The sequence below is a fragment of the Aulostomus chinensis genome, chromosome 6, assembly GCF_037954235.1.
Source record: "Aulostomus chinensis isolate RoL2024-O1b breed Wild chromosome 6, RoL_Achi_v1.0, whole genome shotgun sequence".
Classification (NCBI taxonomy): domain Eukaryota; kingdom Metazoa; phylum Chordata; class Actinopteri; order Syngnathiformes; family Aulostomidae; genus Aulostomus; species Aulostomus chinensis.
In genome coordinates, this window is record NC_141325.1 from 4,923,862 (window position 1) to 4,943,642 (window position 19,781).

Below are 19,781 nucleotides of genomic sequence, written 5' to 3' on the forward strand. Positions count from 1 at the left end.
CACACACACACACACACACACACACGCCACAAACACTCCCACTCCCACAACTCCTAAGAAAACAAAACCCCGCTAATCATTTGAAGCCTGTGCTTTGTAGGTGGGGCCCAGTCATTATCAGGCCACACCAGTGTGGGGGTTTTGTTGGTTTTAGCTTTGCATCCTCAATCAATCGCTAACAGGAAGAGCTTTAATCAGGGTCTTAATGCAGCTGTACAAGAGGTGGGCCGGCCTATTGTCTGCCTCTGAAAGGCTGATTGGAGGGGAGTCCTTTCGCGTTTCTTTACATTCACCTGCTGGGCCCTATTGGGTCTCTTTCTGAAAGAAAAGGACAAGGGAAATGAATAAAGAACACAGGCAAAGTGTGGGTCCGCTCCACCAGCCTATGGGTTAATCAAGGAGCTACTTGTCAGCTCCACAGAGCCTCACAGTTCTGGCAGTTAAGCCTTCCCGTTCTTTTTCCCATGCCAATTCAGACTCTCTGAGGAGCCGGGCCCAGGCGAACAACAGTGGGCCATGGCACAAGCATGAGCTAATGATATACTGCTCTGAGATGAGCGCGTGAGGCGGGGAGGTGCTGGGAACCGACACACCCAGCAAAAACTTGACAAACACAAATATTACCGCTGGATTTTATCAAGAAAAAAAATAGTCAAAATAATACCCTAGTGCAGCAAAAACGAACCGATAACACGCACTTTCCTTGGATACATGGACACACAGTACTATTTTGTAGTGAATTCAAATTTTCTCTGTAGCTTCCACCTCTGTAGTCGTGCGAATAGAAAAAAAAAATTAAAGCAGGGGGGGAAAAAAAAAGAGCTTTAAACTCTGGGACTCTATTTGTGAAAGTGAACGCGATCCAAGACTGAAAGGTTTATCAAGACATTTGTCAAAAAAAAGGGTGGGGGGGGGGGCGGCAGACGAACATTTGCTCTGATTCAAAGTCTTTAGAATGATGCTCTTACCCCATCTAGTGAGCAGAAAGTCTCACATCACCCACAAGACCCTGACAGTCTGTGTGTGTGTGCGTGTGTGTGTGTGTGTGTGTGTGTGTGGGGGGGTGTTAAGAGACTTTAAGGCCTTGAGAGCAGTTATTTGGAGGCAGCCTGTGCAGAAAAGAGAGTTTTTGGTTGCTGATTAAGTTCGGGGTGGGGGGTGGGGGTTCTGTGGGTCAGGCAACTGGTTGGTCAATAATTCTGCAGGAAATGAATGCAAGTCCACGTAAACACTCCAACAGTGACTCAGAAGTGTTTGTCCGTTAATGGGAAATTTAGTGAAATTAACTTTTGGAAGACTTTTCAGAAATAGCGAATGAAAAGAAAAAAGAAATGCAAAAAAAATATAAAAAGCAGACTCAATATTATACTGGGAGATTGTGGGAAACTGATAAACACGTAAAAGGTATCATGTCTTATCATTGTTTTTCAATTAAATATGTGCTGTTTAATATTCCAAGACCACAAGAGGGCATTACTCACATCACGGTCCAATCGATTTCAGATGAAATAAAATCGACTGAAAAACTCTTTTTCAAGTAAAAATTGAATAAAGATTTTATCATGTTGTCACAAATCATTATTTCAGCTTTAAATGTTGAAAACATTTTAGAATTTTAATAAGTTTAATTTAAAAAAGGGGAAATAATTCAAATTATAACTACATTTTTTTTATTGTTTGTTTAAAAATAATAATGATCATTAAAATATAAGAGTTGGTTGTGAATAATTCAGTCTTTTTCATCGACCTGAATAATTTACGACCATCCGTGACGACCCAGGACAACAGAGAAAAGATTCAAATCATCATTTTAAATCAACATTTTTAAAGGAGATGAAACACACACACACACACGCACACACACACACACACGCACACACAATGTTTATGACATTTCCAGGATAAAATGCATGCAATTTTCGAAGCACACAGAGTGCTTCGGAATTATATGTGTTTTTTAAACGTCAGATTTTGCCAGGCACGATGTGGACTGGTGACTAATGGCTGATCCGCCTGACAGGGCTTATTGTTGAAGTCCACATGAAGTCCGCAGGAAGCCTTCAGTGCTCCCCTGCACTTACAAGAATGCTCTATAACAAAAGGGATGGCGGCAATTAGGAAAACAAAAGAGGGGAGGGTGCCAGTGATTGTAGCGGGAGCACTTGAACAGCCGACACCCAGCTTTCACACTGTCAATTAGAGAAGCCATGAAGAGCGTTGGAAAATATCCCCTCGAGTGGTTTAGATTTGAGAAATACATTTCAATAAAAAGCTCTTATAGACACACAAGAATGAACGTTTGCCATTTTTCCCTTTGTGTGTTATTGTATTTGTCTGCATAGGTTCTGTTCGACGAAGCAAAGCAAACAAAAATCCTATTTGTAAGAATTCGTACATTTAGACTCACCCCATCTGCTTTAAATACCTGAATTCAAGCTGAATTTAATTGAATTCAATTTATTTCATCGGCTTACATTTCTACAAGTTACACTCGGAGCTTATTTTGGCTGATTTACAGTGTTTGAGTGTTGATTTTGACAGCCACTCACCACACAAGGTCAGCAATTCACCTGTAAGTTGAGAAATTACCCCGACTAATTTTTGCTGTCCTTCAGGTGCAGCCTGGCAGCCTGCTTTGAATTTTAATGCACACACACACACACACACACACACACACACACACACACACACTCACACACACACACAAAGCCAGATTATTAAATCTTGGAGGTTTTTTTTTTTTGCCTGAAATAAATGGTTTGGGTTGCCAGGCAACCTGCCTTGATCAAACACGTCTCCCCTCCCCCTCTTTAAAACTCATAATTCTTCGTCTCCATTCAGGCATCCAGTTCTTAATTATATTAAGATGCATAACCCCCCATTACGAGGAATATTACCGCTGATGTACACTCTGCACGCAAATGAACACACACACACACACACACACACACACACACACACACACACACACACACACACACCCTAAAGCTTTACTGATACGCACATGCAAAATTTGTACTTGCACGTCCGAGTGATTGTAAAGAATTAACACATTTATTTGAAATGTCGCTCATGAAAATCCTGAATTCTTTGGTGAGGTTCAGTGTAACAGTGTAATGATGCTGTGACGAGAACGTTAACTTTTCAGACAAATCACCGTCTTGAACTATCTTCTAAATAAATTAACGCTTGTGGGGAGAAATTTTTAAAAAATCAACTGACGCTCCCTAACTGAATGATAACTGAATGTTCAGAAACATACACACACACACACACACACACATATATATATATATATATATTAGCGAGAAAAGAAGATAAGTAACAAGTGTCAACATACGTTACTCTGCCCGCTCCCGATATGCTCCTATTTCACCCAAATGCTCGGGCGGTTGGGAGAGGAGAGGACGTTTCACGCTGATGTAAAGGGTCATTTGGAGGACTTGTTGGAGGTTTATACGGTGAAAGATTAGATGTTTCCAACAGAATCTCTGTATCTGACCCTCTCTGCATTCCCTCATCATGATGGAGCACGATGTGTGTTTTTTTCACTCCTCACAGGACTGATTTAAATCCTGGCAACCATTTACAAATGAGGTACTTAGTTGCCTTGAGGCGGGGGAATATAAAAAAAAAAAAAAGAGAGAGAGAAAAAAAAAAGAAAAATCCCAAAACATCTTTGCACTGTTTGTCTTCAAGGTAAAGTTAAAATGGGTCATCAAATTGTCATTGGTCTCACTGTGAAGGAAGACGTTGTATGCATATAGCAGAGGAAGGACGGTTGGATTTTCCTTAAAGAGCATGCCATTTTTACTCCCCCTAGAGCTACGGCCTTGACTGAATCCAGAAATGAGTTGAAATGTCACAAATCCCTGCCAATATACCCGAAAATGAAAATCGGCCTTGGGGCTTTAAGGTTCCCATTAAGGCTGTGCTTAACACAGTCTGTTAAGTGTGTTTGGAGAGCATCAAAAATGCAATATAATTATGTGTCCCTGTGCACTCAAGCAAAAATATTCCAAAAGAAAAAAAATGAAAAATTCCTTGATGCTGAGAAAGTCTCAAGTGGGAGAAAAGTCAGGATTTGGCCTGAGGTTAGAGAAAGGTTACGGGGTTGTGGAGCGGACATAAAACCGGGCAATGTTTGGGGGAGGTGGGAGAAATTACGTTGGACGAGTGGTCGATCTGGCACATTGCGACAAAACAGATCCTCAAAAATGTGGCTTATTTAATGTGGACATTTATCGGTTGCTCTGGTCACTTCCGTGTCAAATAAGACACCTGCGCTGTGTCACTTACTCCAAATGCTAAACTCTGCATCAGCATCTCTTTTCATAATGTGATTTGATACAACTGTCCTCCCTCCTCTCTAATACTCATCTCTCAGGTGTCTGTATTTTCAGGAAACGGGAAAACAAATGATTCCATGGGCTGTTTAGTATTCCCATCACGTAAAGTGGGTCTGTGTTCCTCATTTAGTTCTGTACTGTACAGCTGGGGACCTGTCCAGGGTGCGGCGGCAGTATGCAAATGAGTCTGTGTTTGAATGGAAATGGAGGGAGACACAAAGCTCAATTAGGGAGAGAGAGAGAGAGCGAGAGGGAGGAAGAGGGAGAGAGACAGTGGGGGGAGTGTTGAGTGTCTGGAGGGGAGGGGGAGGGGAAAGAAAAAGCAGTTGTTTAATGCCAACCTGAGGAAATCAGCGTATTTAAAGAGAAAGTCATGCGCGGGTTTCTAATTTCTCCAGGATGAGGCGCCTTATCGTTGTGATGACTATCCTACATCGCCCAAATCAAACAGTTGCACTTCCTCTTTTGTGACGCTCTCATGCGGCAGAAAATACGAGTGGGGTGCGGTGGCCATTTTGTTCTTTGGTTTTGATGCCCAGCAGCAGCAGCAGCAGCAGCAGCAGCAGCAGCAGCACAAATCACCTGACCCCCACGCCTGCATGAGTGTCCTTGGAGGAGACTCTGACATCAGTGCTGCCACCACCACCACCACCACCACCACCACCACCACCACCACCACCCCCGGTTGTCATAGCAACGCCCGCACAAATAGAGGGCAAGGCATTTGCATGAGATGGAGAGCGGAATAATTAATATGCACATATAGGGAGTTTAAATCAGGATTTAATGGTATTTGCTGGTGTGTGAAGCTGAACCGGATTGAACGTTTAGGCTACTATGAAAATGAGGTGGTGGTTTCGAGGGGTGGGGGGGATTTAGCAAGCTCATTGGTCAGAGAAATCATTTGCATCGTTGTCAAGGTTTTCCAAATTATTTCCTATAAAGGAAAGTAACTTCATAGACGAGGAGGTGGTGCGGGGGGGGGGGGGCTGGGAATAATCCTCCTCCTCCTTGACATGAGCGTGAACAGTCGACGGAGCCACGGCGGCGCCTCAATCCATTGTCCGAATTTCAGCTGACTTTAGGTCCATAAATTGTGATGGTTCCACATTTTTGTGGCAGGTTCCTCAATCGTGGCTGAAGTATAAAAGATGGAGGAGGCACACGGAGGAGGACGGAGGTGCAAAAGCCTCTCAGATGATCTTGATCCATGATATCAGTGGTGGTTCTGGACCACTTTTGCTGAGCGGGTGGGAGATCTGGGCTTAGTTGTCGTTGTTGGTATTTTTTTGTTTTGTTTTTTGCCAAACAGGCACAATTGACCCAGGAGAGGAAGAGAGAACTAAAGATGTCAGGAGATATCCGTGGACACAAAACCACATAAAATGTATAGCAGGCTGTTGCTGAATGCTGAGATTAAAACAATTATAAGAACTTTAAACCCTGAAGAGGCTGCTAGAATGTACGGAGAAGGACGAGTCAGCAGGAAAGGGGGTGGAACAGATGGAGGACCCGCACCTGAAGACCACCAGAGTCGGTGTGGAGGCTTAAAACCAGATATTGAGAGGCTACGATCACAATCAGGGAGGAATACCAAGAACAGCAGACTCAAATGTTCGTATTACACCTGAAAACTGGAGCAGCCAATGGCTGCTGCCGTTCTTTTGTCTTCTACCTGGACAGAGTTGAGCAGAACAAACTTCTCTCCTCTCACAGCTGCTTTTGCTGCTTCCTGGTTAGTAAGAACTTTTGGCCCCTCGTCCTTCTTACAGCCGCACACACGGCAGTAAATGACCATTGTAAACAATTCAAGAAAAGATTAAATTTGCTTTTCGTTTAGTTAGATTAGTATTTCAGGAACTGCATTTATTTCATCATGGGACGGATCGTTAGTGGGGAATGGTCCGCACTTTTGCAGGAAAGCTTAATTCTATAATTCCAGTAGACCAGAGGGGCCCAGAATCTAAAGGATGGGTGAACTCAGATCGTTGTTAAAATGTCTTTTGTCTGTGTATGGCTGACTCCCGTGGATTCAGCTGCCTGATCCAGTTTTGAAAAACAAAGTATTAAGGATCCTATTTAAAGTGCATGTTAATCCCTCAAAATATCATTTACATAATTTTAATATTATTTATGGTTTAATTACTGTTATATAAATATAAATATCATCATTATTATTGGTTATATATAATATATATGAGTATATATAAATGAGTATGAGTGTGTGTGTGTGTGTGTGTGTATATATATATATATATATATATATATATATATGGTGGGCCAATATGGTCAGGCCCCACTTTGTGTAGCCCTCCTGGTGGGGAATTGGCCTCCCGAATTATAGAGGCACAAACACACACACACACACACACACACACACACACACACACACACACACACACACACACACACGTCTACTGCACAGAGAAAGCCAGAATTATCATTACAGCTGAAATACACACAGAGAGTTTCTCATATGAAGTGAAAACCAAAAAAAGAAAGAAAAACACCGCGGAGTTCTTTGCCAGAGCGAAGGGAAGGTGTTTGGTTAGGCTGCCAACAGACGCGCACACGCGCGCCACCAGCGTTGTACAGACCCTGTCAGCGCGCGCACGGGCAGTCGGTAACGCACGTTGCAATGCTCTCATCAATAATGCATCTGCGCTTCATGTTTATGCAATTTACAGCAGAAGCGAGCGGCGGATTCTGGAGATGCAAAAAAAAAAAAAACAAAAAAAAAACGAGAACTCGCGCACATTCAACGTACAGCGTTGTACAAGCATCGCAGACACACAACCCCCCACCACCCCCCCACCCCACAAGTGAAAAATCTCCCGGTGGAGCCACAGAGATTAAGATAATAAAACTGATCTCAGCACATACCTGTTAAAGCATTATGTCTTTGATGCGGGTTTATGCGGGCTTGAAGGGCTGCGTGATAACAGCGCGCTAAGGAAATAAAACTGTAGCTGTGGTGATATGCAAATGAACGGCTCCTGCCGAATGCACGAGCATTTATTATTCATAAATTACTCATGTTTATGCAAATGACGGTATATAGGGGAAACACCGGTGGGGGGGTTTGAGAGGCTCTGTCTGAACACACCGTGTGATTCACCTTCTGTGAATTCCCTCCATCTAAAATGATCCAAACTGACATTTGACCAACGTGATGGCGACCGGCGCCCAATGCTGATGTTTCATCCAGATGTTCAGGTCAATAAAGGCGTGTGACGGAAAAGCGGAGGAGAGGGCAGCGGTTCACGTAGCCTGAAAATCAATTTAGTTTTTCTATGAACTATTGGTTTGTTCATTAAAATACCAAAATAGACTAAATGCGCCTTGTTGAGTGACCTTTTGATAGATACTGGAAGATTATTCTGAAAATGACGATAATAAGAACAATGTATTTCATTAATTTATAATAATTTTTGTCTTCGTATTAATGCTAATTTGCGGTAAAAAGAAGAGAAAATGAAATGAAATGTACGTGTGTGTGTGTGTGTGTGTGAGAGAGAGAGAGAGAGAGAGAGAGAGCACAATTTACCGAGAATCCGATTTCTTGTGCGCACACCATCCTTCATTACGGTAGCGATGCGTCATCAGATGGGGACATCAGAGTTGAGCTCATAAGGGTTCTCCTGATGGAAGAAATTCAAATCTTAGACCAGTTTACACGGTTCACGAACAGCGTAACAGACGTAACAAACAGTAACGTTGCTTCGCTGCATCGCTGTTACCCTTTAAGTTCAACTATTTTTGATGGATAACTGAGTTTGCAAACGTAAATAAAATAAGTTGCCAACATGCTAATGTAGCCAACTCTGCTAACCTGTCAGCGAAGCTAACTTTCCGCCCTTTCTCGTAGAGGCAGGCATGTTTCATGACAGCTCGCAAAGGAAATACTGGACGTTTGACACCGAAGAAGAAGTGGAGCAGATGAGATGTGAAGCTAACCAGAAATTCCGCCAGAAGATGATTGAAAGTGGGAAGGTAATTACATCTAACAAAGCAAAACAACCAGCTGCACCATAGCAAGACCCTCACCTCCTCCCGTCTCTACCCTAGCATGTCGTGAATGAGTCCGTGTTCCTGGAGCGATACGAAGAAGACATTTTATTCAGGCACTATGAGAGGAGGCTGCAGGAGTTCTGCAACGTCTTCAAGCCTGCCATGCCCAAATCTGTTGTAGTACGTATTGATTAAGCAGGATTTCCCCTCAACATCACAACATGACCCACGGGTGTCTGATACAAGTGTGTCTCGCCGGTGCAGGGTACAGCTATCATGTACTTCCGAAGATTCTACATGAACAACTCTATCATGGAGTACAACCCCAGGATTATCATGTGAGTAAATGTGAGGTACTGCATGTTTGAGTATTGACTTGTATAGGACAGTATATTGCACCGCCCTAATGACTAGTCAGCCCAAACTGATAGGACAAGCAGACTTAATCCTCTCCAACCAATCCAGGCTGACGTGTGCGTACCTGGCCTGTAAGGTGGATGAATTCAACGTATCCAGCAGCCAGTTTGTGGGCAACCTTGTGCAGGAGACCCCGGCTGGACAGGAGAGGGCTCTGGAGCAGATCCTGGAGTACGAACTGCTGCTAATTCAACAGCTCAACTTTCACTTGGTGGTCCACAACCCCTACAGACCCATGGAAGGTCTGCTCATTGACCTCAAGGTGGGTGAACCCCTGGACTGTGCACAGTGCTACCTGAGGCGCTGCGTTACCGTTCTATAAAGGAGCTGTTGTGTTGTTACACCTGGTACGACAGAGTAAGCTCCATCTCACTGTTCCTGGTTATTCTCCTTTCAGACGAGATACCCGACACTGGACAGCCCAGAGATGCTGAGGAAGCACGCCGATGACTTCCTTACACAGGCGGCCATGACAGACGCTGGACTGTTGTTCCCCCCGTCGCAGATCGCTCTTGCAGCCGTTCTGAGCAGTGCCTCGAGATTCGGCCTCAACTTAGAGAGGTATAGTACTTCAACCACTGAACTTTGTGCAGGGTGGCTTCTGAAATACTTCTTAAAGTAGCCAGATGAGAATTTATAGCTTCCTTTGCTCGTTGGAACGTTTAGCTTCGTCCTCCACGGCTGCATTCATGATCAGACTGGAACAAGTTCCTCCCTGAACACATATTGTGTAATATTAGTTCTTTGTAGCATTCATTATTTTGAGATGTTGTTGAAAGTTAAAGGTGAACGTGGCCATTAATTTATTTGTCCATAATCTGTTACAAAGCTAATTTCATCCTGTTTTTGTGGTGATACTGTTTTCATGCTTAGCTACCTGACTGAGTGTTTGGGACTGAAGGAAGACAAAGAGACCCTCTCAAAGATCTATGATTCTGTGAGAAGTGAGTAAACCGCTCTTCCATCTTGACACCACAAGGTGGCGATACTGTGCTCACCATAGAGACTTAACCCTGCACTTTGTTTAGGGATGAAATATCTCCTGAAGAGGTACGAACCTCCGAGACCAGAGGACGTGAACGCTTACAAACAGAAGCTGGAGAGGATCCATGTAGAGTTTGGCCCAAGTTTGAGCAAGTAAGGAAGTGATGCAGCCGGCATGTGTTTTAATATGACAAAGTTAAAAAAACAAACAAAAACAAACCCACACACACACAACCTTATCATTTTAGAATTTTCATATTAAAGTCTCCCACACCCACCCATGTAAGCAACTGCAAGCTTCTGTCATGTAGCAAGTTTTATTATAGCCAGGTTGTCATATCTAAGATGCAAAAGGTTCAGTATCAGGTAGAAAAATAAAAAGGAAACATCGGCTGTATGAAAGACAGAAAGAAATACAATACAGCAACAGCACGCCACATTCCTATTACATCATCCATACCAGGTAGCACAGCAGATACTGCTATCGCTGATGCCGAGACTGTCGCCAGTTAACACTTTGTGAGGTCGGTGAGGTCCGTGGTATCGTTTAAGTGCAACTACAGTAAACAGTTCGGTAAACTCTGGAGCTATGACAGGCACAGATTCAGACGCTGCAGCTGCTTGAGGAGGCACGTAAAGGCCCCGCCCATATGACTTGATAAATCTGTGCGTGGCATGACTTTGCGTGCTGAATCTACATGAGAACAGTCGGTGCAGAGAGAGAGAGAGAGAAAGGGAGGGAGGTGTGCTGGAACACCTGTGATGGCGGCAGGGAGAGAAAGCTTTTCGTTCACACCACCAAGCTTGGAGGGAGTTGGGGTGATTAGAGCAGCATTTATGTAGGCCCACACACGGTAGCAGGTTCAGGGTTAATACATGCACAGGACAAGTTACAGATTTATCTCCTACAAACTCCTATCATCAGCTATATCATACACAAACACAGTTTCTATCAACAAACAAAGCTGCATATATAAAAACGTGATTCCAGTGCTGTGTAGTAGCTCGTACACAGACGGTGGAAGTTAAAGGTTTAAAGGAAGAGCAGGTGAGAGGACGGTGTGTAGTAAGGGACTTAAGGCTTGTGTCGTCTTGGAGAGAAGTGCTATGTTAAAATTCCCTGATGACAGCAGACAACGCTACTTCGATGCTTTGGATCGCCTCCCCTCTTATGTCCAGTAAAGAAGTATAAATGAGGCCCATCAAGGTGCCCAGTCAGTCCACATCCACGTCAGTCACCAACAATGACCGGGCGAGCATCCGAGGGAGTTCCAAAGCTCAGATATTTCTCCAGCTGACTGCATCTCAGGTCCGTTTTCATGGAAGTCATCTCTGACAAGGCTTCTCGTTTCAGTGTATTCAGTTGTCTTGTTTGGGAAGGGCTTTGGAAGGGCAATGCTCACATATGCAGCAAGTGGTTTCCCATGGCCAACAGCCATATTGCATTTGAACTGCCAGGAATCTAGGCCACATGCGTATAAATACAAACTGACCTCAGGCTTCGCTCGTACACCTTCTGGGATGCAGCCCTGCTCAGGCCGGCGGGCTGTGTGGACTACCACACTTTGACTCTCAGTTGGAAATCCATACAATTCACATTACCTGGATGGCAGCAGCCAGAGACATGATGGTGCACTCTGTCCTGTAAGATAGAGTTCACATGTTGGGAAAGACACGTGCTTCAGTACTGGGGTCTAGACTAGATGGAGGCGCAGTGATTGAAACTACTGATGGCGAACATGAGGGTGTAGAGGAAACTACATCACGTTCAACTACATGAATGTTGATGGACAAGGAACCAACAATTAACAGCTGACAAAGACATGTTCCAATAAAGATGCAAGAGTAAAACAACTAGTCTGCACTTGCAGTTTTATAAAAAAAAAAATAAAAAAAATTGTAAATTCACTTCATTTCTGTGACAGCAAACGAAAACGAGGATATGAGGAAGACGGCCACGTAGCAAAAGAGCCACGTTTGACAGAAGAAGAGGTGAGAAAATATTCAAGTCCACATCCAGAGTTCATTTGAACCTTTACGTGATAATTAACCCAAAGAGTATTTTGCATTTCAAATACTCGTGATCATTTCCCCCTTCCATTACTACTTTGTGATTACTACCAGATACACAGAAGTAGCTTGAAGCTAACGTTGACTGATGGCCAACGCCAGCAAAACTGCCCCAAAACCGAACTCTTTAGCACCTCGTCCAGTATAATCCACGCCTTCTTTATTCAGCCGACCGATCTGAGCCGAAACCAAACTCACCGGAACTTCAGATTGAACGCCACCATGAATGAACATGACCAGGTGGTGGTGCGTTTAGTTAAACCTAGGAACTCAAACTCTCCCACGGTTGGACAGCCATTAGCCTCAAGCTAAATGTACGTGACTTGCTCTCTCTGCAAGTCACAAAGGAGGGGAAATGTCCTTGTAAGCTCATGAGACATCTGTGTACTTGAAAGGTCAAATACACCTTTTGGGTGAAGTATCGGTCAAAGCTACGTGGTTACGTGTATTTTTTTTGCAGGAATGGACAGATGAAGACCTGCTCTGAGTGTTTACCCCTGCAAAGATCTTTTTAGTTATTCTGTTTTTCTGTGTCCATCTGTTTTTTTCTTTGTTGTTCCATAAAATAATTTTTTTTTCTACATATCGCGTTCTCATGTTTGTGATTTTTAACGAACCACACAGGTGCTGTGTGCATCAATGCTTCCAGTCCACTTTTGTCCAGGCACAATGAACGACTCCATTATCTACTTTACAAAAACTGTTTAATAAGTGCATGCATGTCTGATACAGTCTGTACTATTTCAAAAAAAAAAATCTGCTGTAAACACTTCTCATTTTACTTGGTTTCTCTGATTATGTGTCTCGTCTGGCATTGCAAAGTTTTGAAAACAAAAGACTCGACCAAACAATCAAAAAGTAGCTGATACAATCGGAAAAAGAATTCAGCTCATCTCACTTATATACTCATGATTCCAGCAAGAGAATTTATTCTTAATATAAAATAACCATACTTTTCTGAAAGACTTTGTTCCAATCTAGAAAAAAAAGAACAAACAGACAGAAACGCTAGTTGTAGCACTTTGCAGATACTGTCACAAACTTAAAATAAATCAGTCACTAATTACAGTATAAAAGCATTATCGCTCATAATCCAGTTACAAGAGGGGGGGGGGGGGCAGAGAGAACTCGTTTCTTCATGTCAGTTTCCTCATATCAAGCGGGGGGGAGGGGGCACTTTGGCAACCTGTGCTATCAAGACCCAGTGGGTTCAGAGAAACCTTGAAATCTGGATATTTGGCCCTCACGGTGAAGGGAATCAGATAAACCCAAGTCAGACTGGTTAACACGTTTCATGAGGGGAAATGGTTTCCCTGTGCACGCGGCGCTCAGTCGCTGGTGCAGGTGTGTTGGTTGTTCGTTTCAGTACTGTGTTGGTTGTTGTACTCGGCTGTTGTTGCATAGCTCTCGTGGGAGACAGGACAAGATGGATGGGGATGGGCAGGACAATCGGAGGAGGACATGATGACAGATGGTGGTGGAGGGGTTGCCATGGTGATGGGGTAGAACATGCTAGGTCTCCTCTGTGCAGCACCCTGGTGTAGGAGACGTGTCGGGTAGATGGGAAGATGGGTGGGTGAGGAGGAGGAGGGCGGTACTACCTGTTGCTGTTGGACATGGCATACTGAGCCTGCTTCTGCTGGAGGAGCTCTGTGATGGCCAGCAGCTTTTTCAACACATGCTGCAGAGAGGAAACATGGATTAGACACCGCTCCCGACACATGAAGACAGCTGGGACTTCACCACTAGCTGACCTGCTGCGCTCCCCTCCCGTTACTCAGTGTCCGCAGCTCATCTGAGTGTGTGGCGCAGACCTCATGCAGTGCAGCCAGGTCCCGGGACAAGTCTGTCCTAAAGTGCTCTGTGGCTTCAGGGAGGTCAGGGACATTCTGCACACAAGCGGTAACAATTATTTCAAGCTCTACAGGATTGACAGAGAGTGGATTATGAGGCAAAGGCTCACCCCCAGTTCATCCAGAAACATGATCATCCTATGCTTATTGTTTTTGATGAAAGGGTTCACACCCTCCATGTAGGGCTCCTGTTTGTGGACAGAAACATTTAGAAACAACCATCGTCAAGATAACATGACTTGCTCGTGTTTCGGGTTCATGTCTGGTACCTTAGCACCAAATTCAACCAGGTTAGCCAGGTTCTGCACAGACTTTGCCACCAGTGTGAGGGTCCTGCCGGCTGTTGAAGACGGAGGGTCTGTGAGGAGATAGACAACAAGTGTAAACACATCGCAGCAAAGAAGTGGACAGGTGTGTGTGTGCGTGCGTGCGTGCACGTATGGATGCTCACCAGCGATGATGTTGAACATTCGTGGGTTGAGGATAGCAGGACAGATGAGTCTTAAAAAGACAAAACCACTGGAGGTGGAGCAGACAGGCACACGTTGAGTCATACTCAAATTTTAAATAATGAATGGATACAGATAACAGTAGGCTGACAGTTTTGTTGATTATATCTGTCTGTTTACCTGACAACTCTCGTTCGCATGGTGGTGTTCGTGGGCCACTTCTGCTGCACGGACTTTTGCAAGCAGCCATAAATGAATCTCAGCGTCCTGGAGGGGCCATTGACAGTGACAGTCGATTATTTCAGTCCTTGTATTTCAAATGAGCACCAATTCAACGATGAAAACACACGAGCGTAACAACACTGTGCCAGAAAGCAGGTGTGTGCGTTCTTACGGCGGGAGGATTTCAGCAGCCATGAAGATCTTCTCAACTAATTCAGACAGAATGTTGAGGAGGTGAGCCAGGTTCAGGTTCACGTCCTCGTTCTTTTCCAGTTTGGAGGGGTTCAACTTAAAACAGAACACACAAAAAGTAGAAGAATACTTGAATCAATTGTGCAGCATGTTTTGAAATATTTGCAACTCCTGCTGAAGTAGCACTCAGGGATGAAGCCTCACAGTTATGAGTTTGTTTCAATTGCATTTTTTTTAAAGTTATGTGCCAACAAAGATTTTTCTCAGTTGATCTTAACTAAACTTAATATTTTATACAAATACATTTTAATATTTTTATTTATCTTCATTTTTTCCCCTAGTTTTCCAGCTATATTTATTTTTTCTGCATCTTTTCCAGGCCTGGACTTTTCCATTTGCTCTTTCGAGCTTTTTTATTTATTTATTTTTTACCTCACAGGACTGTTTGCTCTCCATGATCTTGAGAATGGTGTCTTTCAGAGCATGGTGGACGAAGGGTGTAGCTGTGGCCTTCATGTACTGCTCCATCAGCGTGCTGGCCAGTGTGGTCGCTCGGAACAATGTTGTGGCCTCATCTGGCAACAAACAGAGAAAGTTATCTCACGTTTAACTGCCGAGTTGCTACATGGACGTATTTACTTCTATGTAGGAAAGATGTTTCTCTGTCTCCAGGAGAGGCAAAATAAAACAAACTTCATGTTTCGTTCAACTGAGACAGTTGGAGATAGCAGACACTCAATCTTTGGTGCTGGAGAGCTGCAGTGCTCAGATGGACAAGGTAGGACAATTAGTTCTCCTTAAAGAGGTTTTGTTCTTAATGTTAGTTTATGTTTCTCACCCTCCATGTTAATCTCTCTGTCATTGAGTGTCCTGAGTAACGGGGCTTCAGCCTTTTCATGTCTGAAAATCCGCAGGAGGAGGCTTGCCAGTAAGGTGCGGTCCTGACCACACACGTGGGCCAGAGCGTAGATAACATGAAACTCTTTCTGCAAGATCATCTACACACACACACACACACACCAGGGTCATTTAATAGGGAACACCAAAGCAGCAGATAGATCATGGACATCACACTTAAGTGTTCACCAGACCTCTTTAAATTCGTTGTACTCCTCTTCGGGCATGATCTTCTCCATGGAGTAGCGAGCACGCACTCGTAGGGAGCCCGGCTCTATGCCCTTCAGAGGCACATGGGAACTGAGGGGGAACCACTCATCAATCATCTGGCCCTTCTGCAGACGGTTAAGCTGGCATCGCATGAACACTAGGACGGAGCGAGACGAAGGAGAAACAAGAATAAAAACGGGAGTTGTAATTTATGACAAGAGAAAAGAGGAAATAGTCCTTGGAAGCCCAAAACATCTTTTCTATTGTCAGAAAAACTGAGTGAACACAAATGTAATAAATGTCCATTTGGATGTTTTGCAAATGCCTCTTTGTCATGTTTCCTTTGGGAACTGATGAATAGAAAACAACAGATGACGCTATGGTAACTAAATATATAAAAATGAAGCGGAGATTAGGGTTTCATTACTTAAATCTTAAAAGGCGTGAGTCTCTGAGACCTGAGCTCACATCCCACTGGATGATTCAGATGTGAAGCGCTTACTGGCACACCTGCCAGGAGACGCCACCTCAGGACACGTCGGGGCGTCTCTGCCCTGTAACACTGTCAAGCTGGTGGATGTCGAGGACATGAACAACAGAACACATAGCACTGTCACTGAATGTGCGTCCCATTTGAACAACTATAGCACCAATGACTCCACATACTGGAGGCGATTATGTCGGGATAAGCCAGCTCCAAACGCTATGCCGACCAGATGCTCTGCGTAATTGGCAGCGTGTACGTACACCAGCAGCTGTTAATTCTTGGGGTCACTCGGTGCGAACTGGCTGTGATAGTGGGTTGAGTGGGTGCAGGAATTAAAAAACCCTGACCCATGCATCACTGGAGGGCAGATAACAATGAAAGTGTGAATCATTCTTAAACGTTTTCTCACTGCTGAGCATTAATTAGCTGACACATTGACTACATACCCTGGGTACGGATCATGTGGCTGGATATTGTTACACTTCTACAGAATGGACATTGTGTCTCTTAACACAGAGTGAAGGTCTACACGTCTTATTTTAGCTTGCTGCACTGTGGGAGGGGGGGGGGTAGACAGATAGACAGACAGACAGAGAGAGAGAGAGAGGGAGGGAGGGAGAGGGAGGGGGAGCGCTGACCTGTGGAATTTTCTGGAAGCTAACCCGAACCTGCCTGACCATCTGCAGGTTATGGGTGGATCCATGTATCACAGCATTGATTATCCTCTAATGTCACTCTGGTGCCTGTTTAATGTCACACTTCTAAAGAACAGCCATTTCATCCTCTTGACTTTCATTTTAATTTTACACTTTATATCTGTGACACCTGTCTGCCTTCTTTCATTTGTCAAATCAAGAGGAAAACTTGCAAAAAGTAATTTGCAAAAGACCAAACTTAAACTACATTTGTTTTGTTTTTGGTTTGTTTTTCTTGTGCTTCGAATTGTAATTCTGACAACAGCAAACCTTTCCTTTGTGTGTTTTGATTTCAGATGAAAAGAGAGGGAAAAAAAGGTAATTTTTGTGTCTGTCTTCCACATCATATGTGATTTTAGGAAATTTTAAAAGAGCGGCTCTGTTTCAGAACAAATTCCTCACTATTAGCGATTATTGAAATCAATATTAATTTAAAAAATGGTCCTAAGCCATAAATTGTAATTAACTGGTAGAAGGGATTGAGTACTGAACTCTGAACACGTACAGTATGGAGACTCCATTTGTTGAGGCATTCCCAGAGGTACTTACAGATATCACTTTCTTTGCTCTTTTTTGTTTTGTTGCTCAGGCTAATTTCAAATCTGTTGATCTCACTTGACAGGTCACTGAAAAACACAAAATACACATTTTAAACAGGATAGATCGAAGACAACAGACAAAACCTTTTTACAGGGAAAAAGTCATCTAGGTGTTTGACGGACTCACTCAAAAATGAACTCCTCCGTGAAGACAGGGTTCTGCCCCTCCCTCGGGTGCGTCTTAGCCACCTGGACGCTGTTCAGGTAGATGTTACAGTAAGGGTTGGTGAAATACTTCACCGGCAGCTTATGGGCCTCCTCCACGTACAGCATCAGGCTGCTCACCTGGGAGAATATGACGGACATGAAACAAATATGCACCTATAGATTGTAAAAAAAAAAAAAAAATGCTACAAACTATTCAAAACAAAAAATTAAAATTAAAGACTGAAATCTGGGTTGAACTTAACTCAAACTAGCAATCAATGCAACTTCAGAGTACATGCTTGGTTTCAAATGTTAAAACTTTTCTAACCATGAAGCTGCATTTTCATTTAAGTGCTTTACTTAGAACTCAAGAACGCGCTTGCTCATGGTATGTGTACCTGTCTAAGCCTTTTGTTGGAGGTGGGCTGAGTGGTTTTCCTTAGATTACTGCAGAACGTTTGAAGGCATTTCATCCAATCCTGTAAAAACAACCAATCCACTCATACGTCTGTATGTGATGGTGATGATCATCAGCATCACAACCTCACTGATGAGGCAGTCAGCCGTCCAGTTACCTGTGCTTGCTCCGGAGTCTCTCCCGCAAAGTAGAAAATATACTGTTCCTCACTAAAGTGCTGGACAACAATCTGGAAACAGTTTGGCCTAAAAATGAGAAAAAATGTCATTTAGAGTGACACATGTACGCTTCAGCTTTAGTGAATTGAGCTCAAGTGCAACATTTTGACAACCCACCTGCCAAACAGACTGTCATGCACACCGTACACAGAGCACACACTTAGGTCGATCAGCCCTTTGGGTTTGGTGGCTCTTTTCTCACTCTCAAAATAGATAAGCTGAGCGTCGTTACCCTCCAGGATGAAGTAGAGATTCTTCCACCGCTTGCCTTTGCCTGAGGGTGACAGACAATTTAATAGACTCCATAATAGGACTGTTGAAATTCCACATTTCAAAGACTATACAAGACAAATATGACACACCTTTGTTGAACAGGAGGTAGCCTTTCTTGACAATGTTTTTGTAGAAAGCATCTTTTGTTTTCCGTCTAATAGTGTTATAAATCTCTCTCCCATCCATGGTATCACTTATTACTTGTTCCTGGTGCTAAAGTAAACACAAATGCAAACCAAGTCATGACACACCAACCAAAGACAACTTTTTCTTTTAAAATTGTGATGCTTATGAACACAACGAGAAGAAAAAAGGGACATTATACTTCATCCATACAGAATTCTAACGCCAGGAACAGAATGCTTTTTATGTCAGTGAAGTAAAAAAAACAAGTGAATATTAAAAATAATATATCAACATAAAGTACTCTAGAAATAATTGTACCAACCTGTACTGACACTGGGTCTTTCAGGTTGTAGCCCTCTACAATTTGCTCTTTCTTGTAATGATCGATGATGTCATCAACACTGACAGGAAAAACAAAGCGCAAATGAGGGATGTTGGTAGCGAACAGTCAAAGCACCAAATATTTGAAGGCTACATCTTCCCAAAATAAAACCATAAACTACATTGTACTATTCTAATTGAACCCTGAATGCAGGTATATAGCCACACATACCTGTTGTAGTACCTCCCCCCCATCATGTACTGATTATTGGGGGTAGGGGAGATCTTAAACCTTTGGATGTTTTCATTGGTACGAAAAAAGAGGGAGTAGTCCCCAGGTGTGTTGTCTGACGGCCGGACTAGAAAACTGCACACCTGGCCAACTACAGACGAAAGGGAGGGAGGGAGGGAGAGGGGTTTTAGTACAAGTATATTTTTATAAATGAGCTTGACTGTCTCAACACATTTACGACAAAATTAATGCACAATAATGTCAATACTCCCAACGGTGAACGTCACCTGTCATCAGCAGGTTGTACGCCTCTTGCTTTGTGATCTTTCCGTGATACCAGCTAGAGGAGATCCAAGAAAAGCCCCAGAGGAAGTAGTTCAGAGAGGAGAAAAAGGGTCACAAGTGTCTGAAAACACATCAAATGTGTCCTCTCTTGTCCCTACCGGTGTTAAAAAGACGCTACAAGAAATAACATGTATTTGACTACATCTACACAAACAAGGGTTAACTTGTACAAACAATTTCTCACCTTGGGAGTTATTTGATATGCTAAGGTGGGTGTAATTCAAGTAACTAATTTAGTCAGGCCTGGAGATAAGAAAAAGCTGAAG

At 43.4% G+C, this 19,781-nt stretch overlaps 2 protein-coding genes and 1 long non-coding RNA gene across 4 annotated transcripts in view; 1 reads left to right on the forward strand and 2 right to left on the reverse strand.

Annotated features, from left to right (window-relative positions):
• Positions 1–7,292, reverse strand: part of LOC147259774 (uncharacterized) — a 36,738-nt gene extending 29,446 nt beyond the window's left edge. Inside the window, exon 1 of the long non-coding RNA XR_015116404.1 lies at positions 7,233–7,292. This is a non-coding gene — a long non-coding RNA (uncharacterized LOC147259774). The remainder of the gene's footprint in view (positions 1–7,232) is intronic.
• A 637-nt stretch (positions 7,293–7,929) lies between these two features.
• ccnh (cyclin H) lies at positions 7,930–12,414 on the forward strand. The gene is made up of 10 exons (XM_086205955.1): positions 7,930–8,133; positions 8,218–8,342; positions 8,418–8,540; positions 8,625–8,698; positions 8,826–9,039; positions 9,175–9,338; positions 9,651–9,721; positions 9,806–9,914; positions 11,687–11,753; positions 12,292–12,414. The coding sequence occupies exons 2-10, from the start codon at positions 8,226–8,228 to the stop codon at positions 12,316–12,318; spliced, it is 966 nt and encodes a 321-aa protein (XP_086062081.1). The 5' UTR covers positions 7,930–8,133; positions 8,218–8,225; the 3' UTR covers positions 12,319–12,414.
• rasa1a (RAS p21 protein activator (GTPase activating protein) 1a) overlaps positions 10,070–19,781 on the reverse strand; it is a 29,605-nt gene continuing 19,893 nt past the window's right edge. Inside the window, exons 7-26 of one of the 2 annotated variants that reach the window (XM_086205953.1) lie at positions 19,458–19,510; positions 19,171–19,321; positions 18,940–19,018; positions 18,581–18,704; positions 18,336–18,492; positions 18,158–18,245; positions 17,981–18,061; positions 17,563–17,720; positions 17,386–17,462; positions 15,639–15,811; positions 15,386–15,545; positions 14,980–15,122; positions 14,528–14,643; positions 14,314–14,400; positions 14,136–14,203; positions 13,954–14,042; positions 13,795–13,872; positions 13,586–13,720; positions 13,433–13,512; positions 10,070–11,403 (exon numbers count right to left, since the gene is read on the reverse strand). In XM_086205953.1, the coding sequence (XP_086062079.1) occupies positions 11,355–11,403; positions 13,433–13,512; positions 13,586–13,720; positions 13,795–13,872; positions 13,954–14,042; positions 14,136–14,203; positions 14,314–14,400; positions 14,528–14,643; positions 14,980–15,122; positions 15,386–15,545; positions 15,639–15,811; positions 17,386–17,462; positions 17,563–17,720; positions 17,981–18,061; positions 18,158–18,245; positions 18,336–18,492; positions 18,581–18,704; positions 18,940–19,018; positions 19,171–19,321; positions 19,458–19,510 (2,146 nt within the window). In that variant the 3' untranslated portion in view covers positions 10,070–11,354. Of the gene's footprint in view, positions 11,404–11,430; positions 13,367–13,432; positions 13,513–13,585; positions 13,721–13,794; positions 13,873–13,953; positions 14,043–14,135; positions 14,204–14,313; positions 14,401–14,527; positions 14,644–14,979; positions 15,123–15,385; positions 15,546–15,638; positions 15,812–17,385; positions 17,463–17,562; positions 17,721–17,980; positions 18,062–18,157; positions 18,246–18,335; positions 18,493–18,580; positions 18,705–18,939; positions 19,019–19,170; positions 19,322–19,457; positions 19,511–19,781 lie in introns of those variants that run through there. The other variant, XM_086205952.1, reaches the window with a different exon arrangement.